The 17,428-nt window shown below is 37.1% G+C and overlaps 1 protein-coding gene across 1 annotated transcript; it reads left to right on the top strand.

Annotated features, from left to right (window-relative positions):
- The first annotated feature begins 968 nt into the window (after window positions 1-968).
- LOC100348312 (olfactory receptor-like protein OLF3) lies at window positions 969-7,435 on the top strand. The gene is made up of 2 exons (XM_002711949.6): window positions 969-1,070; window positions 5,830-7,435. The coding sequence occupies exon 2, from the start codon at window positions 5,853-5,855 to the stop codon at window positions 6,804-6,806; it is 954 nt and encodes a 317-aa protein (XP_002711995.1). The 5' UTR covers window positions 969-1,070; window positions 5,830-5,852; the 3' UTR covers window positions 6,807-7,435.
- Window positions 7,436-17,428: the final 9,993 nt, after the last annotated feature.

Below are 17,428 nucleotides of genomic sequence, written 5' to 3'. Positions count from 1 at the left end.
TCGTATGTCGTGCCTCTTTCTTGATGAACAGTTGCTCAGAGTTCCTTCAAGGTCACAGAACTTTTCTATTAGAGGAAGAACAGGCGGAGAGTGTGGTGACAGGCAGAAGGGTAGCTCATGTTGGAAGTCATATTGTTAATACCCTTTCCTCTCAGGATTTCTGCAGAGATGTAGGGAGCTTGGCTTAGATGGAACTTCTATATGGAGGATACATGTTTGGAGTTTAAATAAATTATAAAAACCAAGTTGGGGGATGCTTGATTTCCATGATTAAAAAATACTGTATATTTACAACAAATATAACCAAAAATCTCTCCCTGAGAATTTACCAAGAGATGTGTTTAATTTGACTTAAGATCTTGACTTCCCTTGTTCTCCTTTTAAAATAGAGAGAGGAAAAGGCAAGGGCAGGCCCTGATATGGAAATGTCAGATTTCTTATCTTTTCTTGATAAACAGCTGCTATGGTTCCTTCAAGGTCTCATCATTTTTATTAGAACAGAGAACGGCATGAGCTATTAGGCTCACAGATGAATGGTTGGAAATCTGACTCAGGAGAACAGAATCAAGGATATTTCAAGCCACATTTTATTTACTCCTTCCAGATAAAGGGTAGTCTGAGTCATATATCAATTGAGATAATTTAAGAAATTTTTACTTCATATATTTTAAGCTGAAGATGTTACTGTGTAGTAGGATAGTGAAATGATAAGGAAAAGAATAGGAGTGAATTTATCAAGGAAGAACAGACTAGAAATAGCATTTCATTTGTTAAAATCTAGACTCAAATTTTACAATAAAGGAAATATAATAGTTTCCATGGATTCAATGAAAAGATTTGATCTATTTAAATGCAAAAGTCATGGTTGATTGAAATTTAACTTTTAAATTAGATTGTTTTTGCCATGTGTAATGAATTTCATGAAGAATCTGAACACTTATTTTTTTTGTCTTTATTTCTTTGTCATGCAGAGAAGAACATTTTAGTCTTGATGAATGCTGTAACTAATCATTATATTGGATAAGCAAGAGAAGACACAGAGCGGTAGTTTTAACTGGGGAATAACAAAGGTAATACACATTTTTTCTTTTTTATCTTATTGACAAATAAAATCGTATATGTATTTTGTATATTTTAAGTGTTCACACCAGAAAAGAAAGATAAGTATGTGTGGTAATGCATATGTTAATTAACTAAATCTGTCCCTTAAAATAAAGACAATATTTTAAACTTCACAGAAAGGACAATGCTCACAGAAACATAGTGAATTCAGTCATTAATGATAGGACTTTAAGGACGTAATGTTTCATGACATATTTGAATGACACCTGTCTTATTATATATAATTTGTATTTCAGTTGTTAAGGTCATAGTAATTACCCTACATTTATTACAACTCATAAAACAGGAGGGAGGAAGTCCTCCCATTTTAGTTTTTTTTTTTTTTTTTTTTTTTTTTTTTTCCTAAAGAGGCAAACCACAGAGCTATGGCATTCTCTGATACTGTGCTCTGAGCAGGCAGCGTAAATTGTGTACTTTTGAATAGACTAAGATATTTCAAAATGTATACAGAGAGGTATGGTTTGAGGTTTGTTGAGCAGGAGGATTATAGGACCCAAAGAATGCAAAATAGAGTTTTATTGTTGATTAAAAGAGCATGAGGTGACTGGCAAAGAGGTAAAGTAGCTAGAGTGGACAAATACTGAGAAATAATATCACCAGATATCAGGGAAATACAAGTTAAAACCACAATGAGATACCATCCCACCCATGTCAGGATAGCTATTATCCAAAAGGCAGAACCTAACAGACACTAGTAAAAAAGTGAAAAAAGTGAAAACTTGTCGAGATTTAAATGGAACTGATTCTGAACTGTACTCATTATTCAATACTGGCTTTGAACATCAACTGCACATTTAATACTGTACTAAAAGATTTTTGTTGTCTCTTTCACACAGAAAAATAGAGCAATTATTCTCAGCACTTTCCTTTAGTTATTTGACCTTGATGCAAACCAAAAGTTTGTGGAGAGCTTTAACATCTCCAAATTAGTCAGAACTAAATGTAGCAAGCTCTGGCTTCCTCAAAGAGTGGTTAGATACAATATCTGGCACCTAGGTCATCTACTCTGAAATAAGAGTAGGTATCCCATTTAATTTAGCTGAAAAGTAAGCCCAAGCTAAAAAGAAGATGGAATTAATTGATAATGTGTTATTTTCATCCAGCCAATATATGTCTCCCTAAGTGCAAATGATATATATAGTTTGTCTACCATGAGTCAAAAGGGTGAGGACAAAATATATATTTGGATTTACATATTTTGAACCCAAGGCAATTGCCTTTGTAAATAAACTATTACATCAGTAAAAGTTATTTGAACATTAGAGTGATAGTTTACATCACAGTGCTGGCCCAAATAGTATAACATTCTTAACCATTGGTTTGACAAATAAATAAAACATAGTTTGACAAAGCTTTATTTGCAGCTATAATGATACACACAGGCATTTCTTTTTTTTATGACTTTTTTTTCTTTTCTAATATAAGGGAGAATACATGGTGTTTTTCTTTCTGTGTCTGGCTTATCTCATTCAACATGATGTCCTTCAATTGAGTCCATTTTGATGAAAATGGTAGAATTTCATTCCTTTTATAGCAGAATATTCCATTGTATATATATATATATACATATATTAATATATATTATGCATATATATTAATATATATATTATACATATATATACACATATATATTATATATATATATTAGGATAGTTATCCTTCCCTGTGCTCAAAGAAATGACATAAAAAGTGGACAAAAAGACACAGGAGAGATTGTTTTCACACCAACTGCTGCTCTGTGCTGGTTGTCTGGAGAAAATACAATTCGGTGTATATATATATATATATATATATATGTATAAATATATAATATGTTATATATTAATATATACACATATATATATGTACACACCATATTTTCTTTATCTTTCAAGTGACTATGGATACCTTGGTTGATTCCATATTGTGGCTATTGTGAACAGTGGTGCTATAAACATGGTGGCCTAGGTATCTCTTTGATATAACATGTCCCAGTCTTTGGAGTATATATCCAGTAATGAGATTGCTGGACCAGATGGCAAGTTTATTTCTAGTTTTTAAAAAAATTTCCATAACAGCTGCTCTAATTTACATTCCTACCAGCAGTGTATAGGCGTTCCCCGTTTTTCACTTCTTCACCAGTGTTTGTTAGGTTCTGTCTTTGGATAATAGCTTTCCAACATGGGTGGGATGGTATCTCATTGTGGTTTTAACTTGTATTTCCCTGATAGCTGGTGATATTGAGTATTTCTCATATATCTGTTGACAATGTGTATTTCTTTTTTGATAACTGTCTGTTGAGATCCTTTGCCCATTTCTCAATTGGACTGGGTGTGTTGTTGTTGTTGTTGTTGTTGAGTTTTTTGAATAGCTGATATATTCTAATATGAATGCTTTGTTGGATAAGTAGCTTGCAAATATTTTTTTTCATTCTATGGAGTGTCTCTTAACTCTATTGATTGTTTTCCTTTTATGTGCAGAAGCTTCTGAGTTTGAAATAATTTCCATTTGTCAGTTTTGATTTTGTTGCCTGTGGTTTGGGGGTTTATCCAAGAAGGCATCACCTATACTGATATCTTGAAAGTGACAAACTTTAATTTTCAACTCTTAATTTACCAATGAATCTTTCAGTTGACAAATATTATGCACATTTTTCAGCTCAAAAACCTGAGACTAAACAGCTTGTGCCATGCTCCAGGAAACAGAAAACATATAGATTCAAAGTCGAGGAGTACTGATTCTGAAGTTGATTCTTTCTGCAGGATGTGACACTGTCACTCATTTTTAATGAGACAAGAGTGGTGATATAGAGATGTGCAGGGTGGAGAAGCGGAGTGCAGTGGGTCACCGAATTGTATTTTCTCCAGATAACCAGCACAGAGCAGCAGTTGGTGTGAAAACAATCTCTCCTGTGTCTTTTTGTCCACTTTTTATGTCATTTCTTTGAGCACAGGGAAGGATAACTATCCTAAAATATTAGCTTCTGGTACAGATGACATTTCATGTATGTTTCAAATTAACAGAAAGTGGAATGTTTACTTTGGATGCAGATGTGCTAATAAGTATTCAATAATGGTTCATACTTTCTAAAAATGAAATATTTTATTTAAATCTGAATGTCTTTTGAGGCACATGGATTTTATTCTTTCATTTTTTTAGATCAATCCTAATAGTAGAAAAGCAATATGTGCATGTGTTGGGGGTGAGGTGGGGTGGGCATATCAGGGTAGAGCAATAAAAGAGGAACTGTTAAAAGGCAAGATCGGATTTTCAGGAGACTTTGGGGAAGTTTATGAAAATTGTATGTGACTAAGTCTTGATTAGGTGACCATTTCTGGAATTACTTACTTGTTTTGTTTTGCCTTCAATCTGGTAAGAGAACTGAAGCATTACCACTTTTCTCCCTTTCATCTCAGAGATCCTCATCTGATTAAGAGCCTCTGTCTCATATTTAAATCTCTCCTGCCTCTTTCTCTCCTAATTTCCTTGTTTAATACAGTGGAATAAAATGAAAATTAGTAGATATGAACAATGAGTTCCCAAATTATTTAAATGTAATGTCTTCTGTTTGATTTCCAAAATTGGTTTTATGACACATTAATTTTACTTAAAAAAGTACTTACTGAACAAAAATAAGCAAAAGAGAATCTCCATTTGAATACAAAACTGTATGGATGCATGTATCTTATTCTCTCTCTTGGAAAGTGAAGATGAGTTCTAAACGTTCTCTTCCTCCCTTTTATGTGGACAAGCTAAGCATCTGTCTTCTTATTTTTTTTCTTTGGAGGCCAGACCCATAGAATAGATTCTTAGGAGAAGCAAGTTGTAGAGAGAAAAATCAAAAAGAGCAACATTTACAATCATCTACTCCATCCCCTAGTGGCTAAAAGGACCAAATGTTATCAAAAAGACCGATGACCCCTAGTATCCTCAAAGTGACCAAGGCATTCTTAAGCCTTCATATATATTAAAAGAGTCATCCAGTTTTACTTATGTCTGAATTTATGGAGGGAGACAGAGAAAATCATGTTTGTTATTTGTCTATCCCAAAACAGAGGTCATGTTACCAACAACACCTCTATTACTATAGTAGCGTTACCAATAACAATTCAAAAGTACTTTTCCCATATGTTATCTAAGTGTAAGTTTATTTGTATGTGTGAGTTATTTAATCTCAAAATATTTATATAAAATATTTTATCACTAAACCAACATCATGCAGATGCTTAATAAAATCAGATTTGAAATTAGGTTCTGTGATTTCAGATCTTTCCACAAGGTGTTCCTCCTCCAAATATTTCCATTAACTGTATATTCATGCATTTTATCATGACGGATCTAATTCTAGTTAATATAGTGAAGGCACTTATTCACTTGTCCAACACATTGCCTTCAATACTCATCGTTTTACTTGCCATTGTTTCATACAATTTGCTGATTATCCTGGAATCTGAGATATCTTGGTAAACATGCAGAGCTCTTGAAATCACAGTGCATATCTACATGTTTTCACCTTATTGACACCACACTGTGTTTTCCTGAATGCACTAGATTGTATCTCTAATGCAAAAGTTATACTGCATATTGAGATCAGTTGTATTATCTTGACAAATATGTATAGGATCTGAAGTACCTGGATGAAGGTGCCTAAAGTTTACAGTAAAAAATGTCTAAAGCACAGATTAAAAATGATTCTTAGAATTTTTATTTTTCTTATTATTTCTGCAGAGTAATAATTTTCACACTTTTTGATGGGAACATATAACCAGACGTGGGTGAGTGAATTTATTCTCCTCGGCCTATCCAGTGACTGGGACATTCAAGTCTCCCTCTATGCCCTGTTCTTGGTCATGTACCTGGTCACGGTGCTGGGGAACTTTCTCATTGTTCTTCTGATCAGACTGGACAGCCAACTCCACACTCCCATGTATTTCTTTCTCACCAATCTCTCCCTTGTTGATGTCTCTTATGCTACAAGCATAGTCCCTCAGATGCTGGTGCATTTTCTTGCAGAACATAAAGCAATCCCATTTCTGAGTTGTGCAGCTCAACTATTTTTCTCCCTGGCCTTGGGTGGCATTGAATTTGTTCTACTGGCAGTGATGGCTTATGACCGCTATGTGGCTGTGTGTGACCCTCTGCGATATTCAGCCATCATGCATGGAAGACTGTGTAGCAGTTTGGCCATCACATCCTGGGTCAGTGGATCCATCAACTCCCTCATGCAGACTGCCATCACGTTTCAGCTGCCCATGTGCAATAACAAGTTTATTGATCACATATCATGTGAACTTCTAGCAGTGGTCAGACTGGCCTGTGTGGACACCTCTGCCAATGAAGTTGCCATCATGGTCTCCAGCATTGTCCTGCTTATGACTCCTTTTTTCCTGGTTCTTTTGTCCTACATCCAGATCATCTCCACCATCCTAAAGATCCAGTCCACAGAAGGAAGGAAGAAAGCCTTCCACACCTGTGCTTCCCACCTCACAGTGGTTGCCCTGTGCTACGGCATGGCCATTTTCACCTACATCCAGCCCCATTCTGAGCCTTCCGTTCTTCAAGAGAAGCTGATCTCTCTTTTCTATGCCATTCTGACACCCATGCTGAACCCCATGATTTACAGTCTGAGGAATAAGGAGGTGAAGGGGGCCTGGCAGAAACTTTTGGGGCAATTCTCTGGATTAACATCAAAACTGGCAACCTGATGACTCATGAGCATCACTTAGAGACATGAGCTTTGCTTCAGTGTTCTCCACCCAACTCAGATGTGATAAGAATCAGATGAATTGCCTTGGCAACCAGGGAGAGGATGATATACTGGTGAACTTAGGTAGGAGGCTGAGTGACTGTATTGGGAGGTGGATGTGGATGTATTTTTATGTCATAGCAGCCTCTTTCATGGAGTGAAGCACTGCTGTAATAAAACTTCCCACATTTATGCACTCTCCATTTCTATGACCTGACATTATTAGAAAAAATATTACTGCTTTGATTTGTCATGTTGTACGTGATCATGGAAATCTTCATGTATATTACTTTGGAATATACATGGCTTATTCCTTGTACATTGGAATATATCTGCTACTAATACATCCACGTTTTGGAAAAGCTTCTGGAGTCTCCACTGGCATTCGAATGCATTTCCACATAATTTGTGGAGTATGTAACCACCTCCAGTAACTGTGTGTAGTCAATATTTGTACGAGAGTGTTTGTTGTCAATGCTGATTAAAATGTTTTTGAGGTGGATCTTCAAAATGTGGACATCATGACTTTCTTTGAGTGCTTGCATTAATTCAGCAGAGAAATTCAATTAAAGAATTTTCTTACCCTGACTGTGTTATAATCAGTGATTTATTTTTGTACTTAAGGCTATTATTATTATTTGCCAAGGAAAAGTGAACTTTCTGGCACTGTTCGTTACCAATCAGAGATTGAACGGAATTTTACTGTATACAGAAAGGCTATCATTTAAATTGTTAAAGCCGTAAAATCTCGAAAAAAATAAACTCTGCAATTTCAGACAAAAAATGAACATGCAAATATGAGATAATGTGTAAAGTATCCACCAAAGAAGTTAATCTAAGAAAGGAGAGATATTTGAATCATAGCCAGTGAAAGTTAAGAAAATTTAAATATGGATTTGTGAGTACCAGGATAAGTGACTCAGCTGTGCAAATGTTACTCTCAAGTTTCCGTATCAAGTACTTTGCCCAACTTCCTCACATATACACAACAGGACCCTAGTGAACTTAAAGGTCTAGGCTTGCCTGGGATTGAAACTTACCTCTTTGGTAATGCCTGCATAATGCATAATATAAAGAGGAAATAACTGAAAAAGTGATAAGGAAGAGGAAAGAGGAGAAAGAAAGTAATAGGTAGTCTTCTCACTCCTTTGAAGGGGTCTGAGTTTCCCTTTCTCTCTTTACTCCCCAAAGAGCCACAATGGCTAGAGCTGGGCCAGGCCAAATCCAGGAGCCAGGAGCTTCACCTGGGTCTCCCACATAGTTGTAGGGGTCTAAATATTTGGGTCATCCTCTATGCTTTCCCTAGGGGCCCTCTTAGAGAGTTGGATGGCAAGTGGAGCAGCTGGGATCTATATGGTGCCCATATAGGATGACTCCTTTTGCAAGTCACAATGACCAACCCAAGACTGACTTTCCAATAAATGGTAACGAACAATTAGATGTCCATAAGCAAAAAGGAATTTTGAATCCAGACCTTGAACCATATTCAAAAATTAAAATGGGTCTTAGAATCAAATGACATGCTCAATTGGACTTGCCCCAAATGGGAGAGTTAGAAATGAGCTAGGGGATTCCAATTCAATCTCATCAAGGTGGCATGTACCAATGACATCTCACTAACCAAAGTCATCAGTTTCAGTTCACAATTGATCATAATGATAGGATTAAGAGTCAAAGGGATCACAAAAACAAGACTAGTGTCTGCTAATACTAACTGATAGAATTAAAAAAGAGAGAACGATCCAACATGGGAAGCAGGATACACAGCAGACTCATAGAATGCCAGATGTCCTAAACAGCACTCTGGCCTCAGAATCAGCCTTTAAGGCATTCAGATCTGGCTGAATTTTCCATGAGAGTATTTCAGGCATGGAAAGCCAAGACACTCTGACAAAAAAAAAAAAAAAAAAAAAAAAAAAAAAAAAAAAAAACACAACAACAACTAAATGAAAGATCTCTGCGAGTGAGATCCCAGTGGAAAGAACAGGCCATCAAAGAAGGAGGTAACTTTCTCTGAAGGGAGGAGAGAACTTCCACTTTGACTATGGCTTTGTCTAAATAAGATCAGAGTTGGCAAATTCAAGAGGCTTCCAAAGCCTTGGAAATTCATGACAAGAGCCTTGGGTGATTACCGATGCCATAAACAAGAGTGTCAATTGTTAAGTCAACAACAGGAATCATTGTGCAGTTACTCCCCATGTAGGATCTCTGTCCTTAAGGTGTTGTACAATGTGAATTAATGGTATAACTAGTACTCAAACAGTACTTTACACTTTGTGTTTCTGTGTGGGTGCAAACTGTTGAAATCTTTATTTAATATATACTAAATTGATCTTCTGTATATAGAGATAATTTAAAATTAATCTTGATGTGAATGGGATGGGAGAGGGAGCGGGAGATGGGAGGGCTGCAGGTGGGAGGGAAATTATGGGGTGAAGAGGCCACTGTAATCCAAAAGCTGTGCTTTGGAAATTTATATTTATTAAATAAAAGTTTAAAAAATCAAATGTAATAAGTTATAGACTTAAATATAATGGATCAGAGATTTATATACAATGAATGAAAGACTTAAGCTAATGGAGCAGAGACTTAAAATCTGATGAAAAATCATTGCGATCTTGGGTTTGGCAAAGATTTTCCAGATAAGGGGCCAATGCTGTGGTGTAACAGGTTAAGCCGCTACCTGCAATAGCCCAATCCCATATGTGCTCCAGTTCAAGTCATAGCTGCTCCACTTCTGATCCAGGTCCCTGCTAATGTGCCTCGGAAAGGAGTGGAAGATGGCCCAAGTCCTTTGGATCCTGCACCCACATGGGAGACCCAGAAGGGCTCCTGGCTTCAGCTTGGCCCATTCCTGGCCATTGTAACCATTTGGGGAGTTAATCAGCTGATGGAAGATTGATTTCTCCCCCGCCTTTGCTGCAACTCTTCCTTTCAAATAAAAATATAATAATTCAAGAATAGACACTAAAATATGTTCTATAAATGGAAAAAAATTGATAAATTTAGTTTCCTCAAAATTAAAAAATCTGCTTCTTGAAATACAATATTTAAGAAAATGAAAACACAAGCCACTTATTGGGGGGAGATGTTTGCATAAGACAAATATAAAATTTTCTACCTAGAATATTTAACAAAGCCTCAGAACTCAGAGGTAAGAAAATAAAAAACCCCGATGTAAACTGGTTAACATATTTGAATAGATACCCCATTTATTTATTTGAGATGCAATGTTACAGAAATGGAGTGAAGGTGGGAGAGAGATACTGATCTCCCATCCACTGGTTCAATCCCCAAATGGTTGCAATGGCAGGAATTGGGCTTATCCGAAACCAGGAGCCAGGAGCCGGGAGCTTCTTCTGGATCTCCCATGTGGGTGCAGAAGCCCAAGGACTTGGGCCATCTCCCACTGCTTTCCGAGGCACATTAGCAGGGACCTGGATCAGAAGTGGAACAGCCAGGATACCAGCCAGCATCCACGTGAGATGCCGGTGCCACAGGAGGCAGCTTTGCTGGCTATGAGACAATGCCAGACCCAAATGATGCATTTTTAAGCTGAAATTTCTGTCATTGCTGTATCACATGGCCAACCCACTTGTATCAATACACATTACCAGCAGATCATTCCCCTCTGGGCCACTCAGGCTCACACAAAAATATCCTCTGGAAACACCCACACAATCACAGCCAACACAGTGCTTTACCAAGTTTCTAGGTGTTTGTTCCACTTAACACAATACGACATCCTCCATACAACCAACTCTGTCCTAGCCCTTTCCCCAAAATTTGACTTTCTAGGCCTCTAATGTAACCTTTTCTATATGTGGAAATGGAAGTTTTAAGAATTTTGACTTTCAGAATTCAATATTCAGGATTTTAAACTTTTGGAGTTGTGGTTTCTAGGATTATAAACTTTAGAGATCTAGATTTTTTGGGATTTCTGAATAGGAATTGTGTCATTTGGGACTATGATCACTCCAGAAATATACATTTTTAATGAATTCTAATCTAAATAATTATTACTCCATGTTGTGGCACAGAAACCTTCAGGAGCACATTACTGTTTGCAACTCTGTATTTTGTAGTATTATTGTTGAAGTTTTTTAACATTCATAAACTAAATATACAAATAATTGCAACTATTTTTGTATTAATCAGATATCTTGTAGTTTGTTAAACATTTAAAAATGTGTTTATGTTAAGGTTATATTTTGCCACTTTCAGATTGATCCCTTCTTCCTTTCCTTCCTTTCCGCCTCCCTTCCTTCCTCCCCTCCATCTTTTCATAGTGTGTGTGGAGCCATTTTTCTGTCTAGCATTATTTTCCTTTGCCTGAAGAATTTGCTCAAGTTCTGCTGAAAATCTATTCAATAAGTTCTTGTTTGTTTGAAGAGAATTCACTTCTTCTTTGTTCTCAAAGTGCATTTTCTCTGTATACATTACTTCTACTTGTTAGTTACACCCCTGTCTCGGTGCTTAAATGATGTAATTCCATGTTTCTTGGTGGCTAGCTTAGTTTCTGACAAGAACTCCGCTTTGGTTTGGATCTTTTTTTTTTGTATATGATGTATCTTTTCTTTTTTCCCTTCAAGCTGCCTTCAAGATTTTCACTTTATTTTTGGCTTTTTGACAGCTTGAATACCAAGCACCCAAATTTTGTTGGCTTATTTTCAGTTATCATATCCAGCTGAGGATTTGTGCACAGATTTCTTTCACTAATTTTCTCAGTGACTAGCTCCTCACATAGTCCTTTTGTCCTGCTTTCTCCATTTCTCTATCTGGAATTTTAGAATTTTACATATGTTATATTATTCAAAATTATTCTACAACCCTAGACATGAGAGTTATTTTAAATTCCTGAATGATAGCTTCTACATGCAAGTCACATTTGCTCCTGGATTTGTTCATTTCTTTACTCCTCACATTGTTCTTGTTTTTGTTGTGTTTTGGCTCTTCCCTTTGATTGCTACTGTTGGTGGGTTCCACACATTCTGTATGTAGGATAACAGATGTTCAAGAAAAGAACAATATGCCTTGAAGTGAGCTTGTCTCTTTTGTCTGCCCTTAGTCTGGTGCTGTGTGTGGGAAGGGGATGAGGAGGCAGGTAGGATGTGAGAATCAGTGCAATCAAGGGTTGAGCTGACTTAAATGCATTGTTCCTGTGAATATTAGCGTACCAACAAATCCAAGTTCCTCTAGTATTACCTGTGTTTAGGGTTTTGTTCAGTTCAGTTTTTTGCAGGATTTTTTCCAGTGTTGCCATTCCCCCTCCATTTAAAGTTGTCCCTGTGAAGTTACACATCAGAGAGTTCAGCTTTCCGCCTCTGGCCTCTTTCCTGTGAAACTGTGATTACCTGCTCTTCCATTCATGACCACTGGAAGCAGAAGAGGAGGGTTCATTCTTTGTTGTTCTGCTTCCATCTAAATCTTAGATTCATCTTCTGTCTCTGCATTTCAGGTTTGGGGATTTCTTAGTGACCCTGTAACTGCTTCCAGCCTTAGGAAATTGCTCATGGTTTGGGCCCAGAGTGATTTCCTGGCCACAGAAATTCCATGTTTACAACGTTTTACTTATCTTTTCCTGTCCCCTTCCCTTAGCAGTTAAGTATTCATCTTTGTAGGATAAAGGTCTGCTGCCTCTCCTCTGCTACTCAGGTTTTGTCTCAGGAGGGAGGCAGTCTTGTAGAAGGGAGGTACCTTCTCCCCGACTGCAGCCACTCTGGCTGCCTTCACCCCTGCCTGCATCAGGAAGAAGGCTCCTTCTTTTCCACTCCCCCAGACATCCTCCTGCCCAGTGTCTGTAGTCTCAGGGGGAAATGTTGAGTCATTTATCTAGGACTCCTCAGTACCTCAGACGCAGCCTTTAGCAATTTGGGCAGGCAATCCTTACAAGCTCATAGAGAGGGCCAATTTTCCGCCCATGCTCTGGTCCAGGAGAGGCAGTGCACAGGTGCCATGTCTCACTAGAGACACCATCTTTCCTCAGAGTTCATGCTACTTAGTTTTCCTGAAACCTCAGCTCTCTGATCGATTCAAGAATAATTAGCATTTTGTTATCATCAAACTTCTTCTCATTTTAGGATGGAAGCAATACTCTTTCCAACTTTCCACAACCTAAGTGGAAGCTAGGACATGCTCAGTTGTTTTTATTTCCTTTTAAGTGCGTGTTATTTTTAAAGCAGTTATGCATTCACAGCAGAATTGATCAGAAAGTACAGACAGTTCACATGTATTCCGAATCTCTACATCCCCCCCAAAACCTAGGTACAATCTCCGCTTCTACTGATATTCATTACTAGAATGCTGCATTTTTCAGTTATCTTTCAAAGTTAATTTGAACACACAAAATATAAATGGGGGTTAAGGAGGGTGTGCACTAATTTTCAGCTAAGTAAAGCTGTAATGGTGGCAAATAATGTCTTTTGGCCAAATAATTGTAAAGAAAAGGAGCTTCTCTGGAAGTAGCTTATGCAAATAACATGCACAATTCCTAACAGGACATAATTGGCTATATTCATGCTCTTTAAAAAAAAAAAAAACTATACCAAGGCTATGAATTGAGAGTAAATGTAAGTGTGTGTGCCATGAAGTCTTCTTGATGGAACTAATTCAATTTCTAGGTGGACATCTATAAGGTGATTTACCTGTGCAAAAGAGAAAACTTTTATTGTTTGGGGGACAGAAAGTGTTACAAGATGGCTGGGGCTTATATAAGAGAGAAACTAGGAAAAACATGGATTGTGGTTGATTTTGAAGATCTATACTTTACTATCAGGACACTGAATATTTTAGATCAAATAGTTGTGAGCTGGATAATGTTAGAATAAAATGTTTTTCTGAAAAATGAATGTGACAGTAGTCTACAGAATGAGTTGTTCCAGGAGTTCTCCAATTTTATTCTATGAGAAATACCTAAAAGGCTCATTTAAACAGCATTTGCTGGGGCCTATCTGAATAACTTCTGTTTGAGTAAGCCTGGATTAAAGGATTGAAGGGCACTGTGTTACTTGGCTCTTACGGAAAAAATGCTGAAATAAAAGAGGACAGAAGTAGCAATAATGGAAAGGAAGTTCTGAGAGTTGTTTAAAAGTAAGACCTGACTTAGAGGTTGAATGAGAAGGAAAATTTTCCCAGGTTTTTGAGTAATAGTGACAGAGAATGCTGTGGAAGAGAATTCGTGAGTTTATCTTTGTGGTCTGCAGAAGAATGGAGATAAACTGTGGTAATATGAACTTCCAGGTTCTGCGAATACATCCCTCAGAGCCATGAAATTTTACCAATATAACTGTACAGAAAATCTCAACCATTTCTTTCAATTCTACTGGAGTTCAGAATTTTGGATGCAGAATGAAAACAATCTCTCCTTTTTCCTATTTCCTAGACTATTCCAGAAACTTTGTCAAAGACATTGTATGCCGCAACATCAGAAATGGTTAGGGGCCAGCATTGTGGAGTAGCATGTAAAAGTTTCCACCTCTGATGGCAGCATTCCACATGGGTGCCAATTCATGTTCCAGCTGCTCCACTTCTGATCCGGCATTCTGCCAATGGCCAAGGAAAGCAGTAAATAAGAGCCCAAGTACCTAATCCCTGCCACTCATGTGGGAGACCTGGATGAATCTCTTGGCTCCTGTCTTTGGCCTGGCCCTGCCCTAGATGGCTGTGGCCAGTGGATGGAGGATTTTCTCTCTCTCTCTGTCTCTGTGTATAGTGTGTGTGTCTGTGTCTGTGTGTGTGTGTGTGTAACTTTGGCTTTCAAACTAAATCTTTAAAAAGAAAAAAAAGAAGGAATGGCTACACAGGTGAATAAATTAGTGAATAGATAATGGGTGCTATATAGGATGAGTAGAAATAATTTGGTCGGTAATTTATGGACATTAGGTAAATAATGAGTTGGGAGTGGATGAAAGACTGCATCAAGGGGAGGATGAGCAGAAAAGCAAATGAATGAAGACAGTTGATACTGTGATAGGTACATAAGTAGTTACATACAGCGGTGCAGAGGGATAGGCAGGCATTCCACTTTGTAGATGAATAAATAAATGGATAACTGATTCAGTTGAGTGCATGATGCATAAAGAATATATCAGAGAATGCAGCGATACTTGTGTTCTCTCAATTTTATTGAATATCTTCATACAAATATGAATTTGAAGAAGTAAACAAAATTTACTGTTTTGTGTTAATTAAAGGATCTTCTTCCTTTGTGAGTTTCTTCCTATAAATAATAAGACTCTGTTTTTGCAAATTTTATGTGGAGTCTTACATCTTCTTAGGCAATGTTATTATTTTGGGGTTGAAGAATACCACAACACTTCAACTGGGTGCTGTAAATACCTGTAGTGATCATAGCAGCCCCTTATATTATGTGCATGTATCTCAGCAGAATTAAGCACAGCATTCTTATCTCCAAAGGAGAAATAAGAACATCCTGGAACTAACGTGGAAGGGACTTTTTTTTCAAGTAGCTACAGATACAGGCCCAGTGACTGACTGCTAATTAGTAGGGGTATGTGTGGGTATGTGTGGGGTGGAGATTGAGGGCTGAAAATGTGGTTTAGGCTATAGGAGAATATCCTATAACCTCACCAACCTACCTCCTAAGATTTTTTTTGAATGATATAAGGTTTCAGTAGCATTTTGTAAGGGAGCAGGACGGAGAACAGTCTTCTACAGGGAGAGGCAGGGCAATGTGCAGGCCCTGCCTTTGAGGTTTCAGAGTAGTGACAGTAATTAACACTCTAAAGCATGAAGCTCCTGTGGGAATCTGTGAGCCCCACATTGCCAGTGCAGCCACTATTTCACCTCATTAGTTCAGTGTTGGATGAGCCAACTTGGGAGCACCTGTGAACTTCCTTCCTTTCAAGTCAAAACCAGTCCCACATGATTTTGGGGCAACAGAGGGCAAGGAATCAGGGACATTTAAACTCTACAGTCCACCGTTTTGTTGTTAGGGAGCACCCTTTAGAAATCAGTTTAATCCTAAAGTCATCATGCCCATTTTGTCAGATTTGAATTAATAGAACAGAGCTCTTCACTGAGCTGTCCATAGAGGTTGGTTATAAACAGAAATTAATACAGGGGTAGAAAGAGCACTGATCTGATTTGCTAAGGACTTTGGATCAGGGATATGAACTATGAATGGTGAAATCTTCTCACCTAAATATTGTAACTGATATAGGAAAATAATTAAGTTTTCAGAATCTGAGAGCTTAGGCCAATATCATGGAATAAGTTTTTCAATTCCAAACTACATAACTGGCAGAAAGAAAGAAACAGAGTGTGTAAAGCAGAGGCTGAGGAAAGAGAATGGCTATTAAATAAAACTTGGAGATATCATGGAAGAATTCTGCATCATATGGGGAAAATATACGTAGAGAGTAAACCAAGATGAATGAAACCTTCATTTAGGTATTGATTTATATCCGTGAACTTGTAAGGGTTTATTCCATTTACAGAAAATATATACTGTCAATTGCTTCAATGTCTCTTATCCAAATTATGACCCTAACCATGTGTATATAAAATGATTTGATGATCATTTTAATGATAGAAATTTGAAGTGTAAGATTAATTAAAGTCATGTGGCTCTTAGATCATGAACTGAAACATGGATTAAGGTCTCCTGACTCTCATTTCAGGAATGGTTCCTCTTGCATGAGCTGTGGGAATTTCACCACAGAAACTTGCTAGAGTGAGAGGACTGTACTGCAAAATAATACTCTAGCCTTTACTACAGGGAATGAGAGATATAGAGATGGTGATCGTTTACAGAATGAGAACATAATAAAGCATATCACTAAAAGTAAGCTTTGGTATTACACGGTTTGAGAAACTGAGTCTTAATAATTGGAATCATATTATATAAAAAGTCAGGCAATAAAATCAAGACAGGAAAGAAAACAAAGCCATAAAGATGAAAAGCTAATTGCCTTCTCAGGACCTTTAAACATCTTTGATATATCACCCACACAATTGGCCATATAGTTATCTGTTTCCAAAAGTTAGGATGATGAAAATCTCTCTGTCAATGATGGATCCATTCAGTCTGCACATTAAACAGGTATTCAGCTCTACGGCAGATGAATCATCTTCTAAATGAAAATGTCATTTCCACTGACAGCTCAACCATGTAAAGGTATGATTCTGATTTATCTTTGACCAGCATGATTGAAAAATATATGAAGATGGCTGGACTTATTTTCATGTACTCTGCTTCTGTGTTTAGCACTCTATTTGTCTCAGATGAGATCGTACAGGTCTCCAATGAGAAGGCAAAATATGATTGAATTAATGACAGGTTACCAAAGGTGATGCATGAACATATTAAAAAAAAACAAAACAAAAAGCCTTTGGAATTTCATTCCTTTGCTGTAGGTCATCATCTATGTTATGATAAAGGGCATCCTCTCTGTAATATAGAGTGTTTCAAAAATTTCAGGGAAAAATGGAATCAAAATATGTTTGTTTTATACAAAAAAATGAAATCCATGCAAGGCTTTTTCATAATATGTATTTTTTATAAATCTTTAAAAATTCCCTCCTATGCATAATGGATTCATGATTTCTGAGTTTGGATTC

This window comes from Oryctolagus cuniculus, chromosome 3 (assembly GCF_051225735.1).
Source record: "Oryctolagus cuniculus isolate XC-2025 breed Fujian yellow rabbit chromosome 3, ASM5122573v1, whole genome shotgun sequence".
Taxonomy (NCBI): domain Eukaryota; kingdom Metazoa; phylum Chordata; class Mammalia; order Lagomorpha; family Leporidae; genus Oryctolagus; species Oryctolagus cuniculus.
Note: the sequence above shows the minus strand (reverse complement) of the source record. Positions and strands in the feature narration are given on the sequence as shown.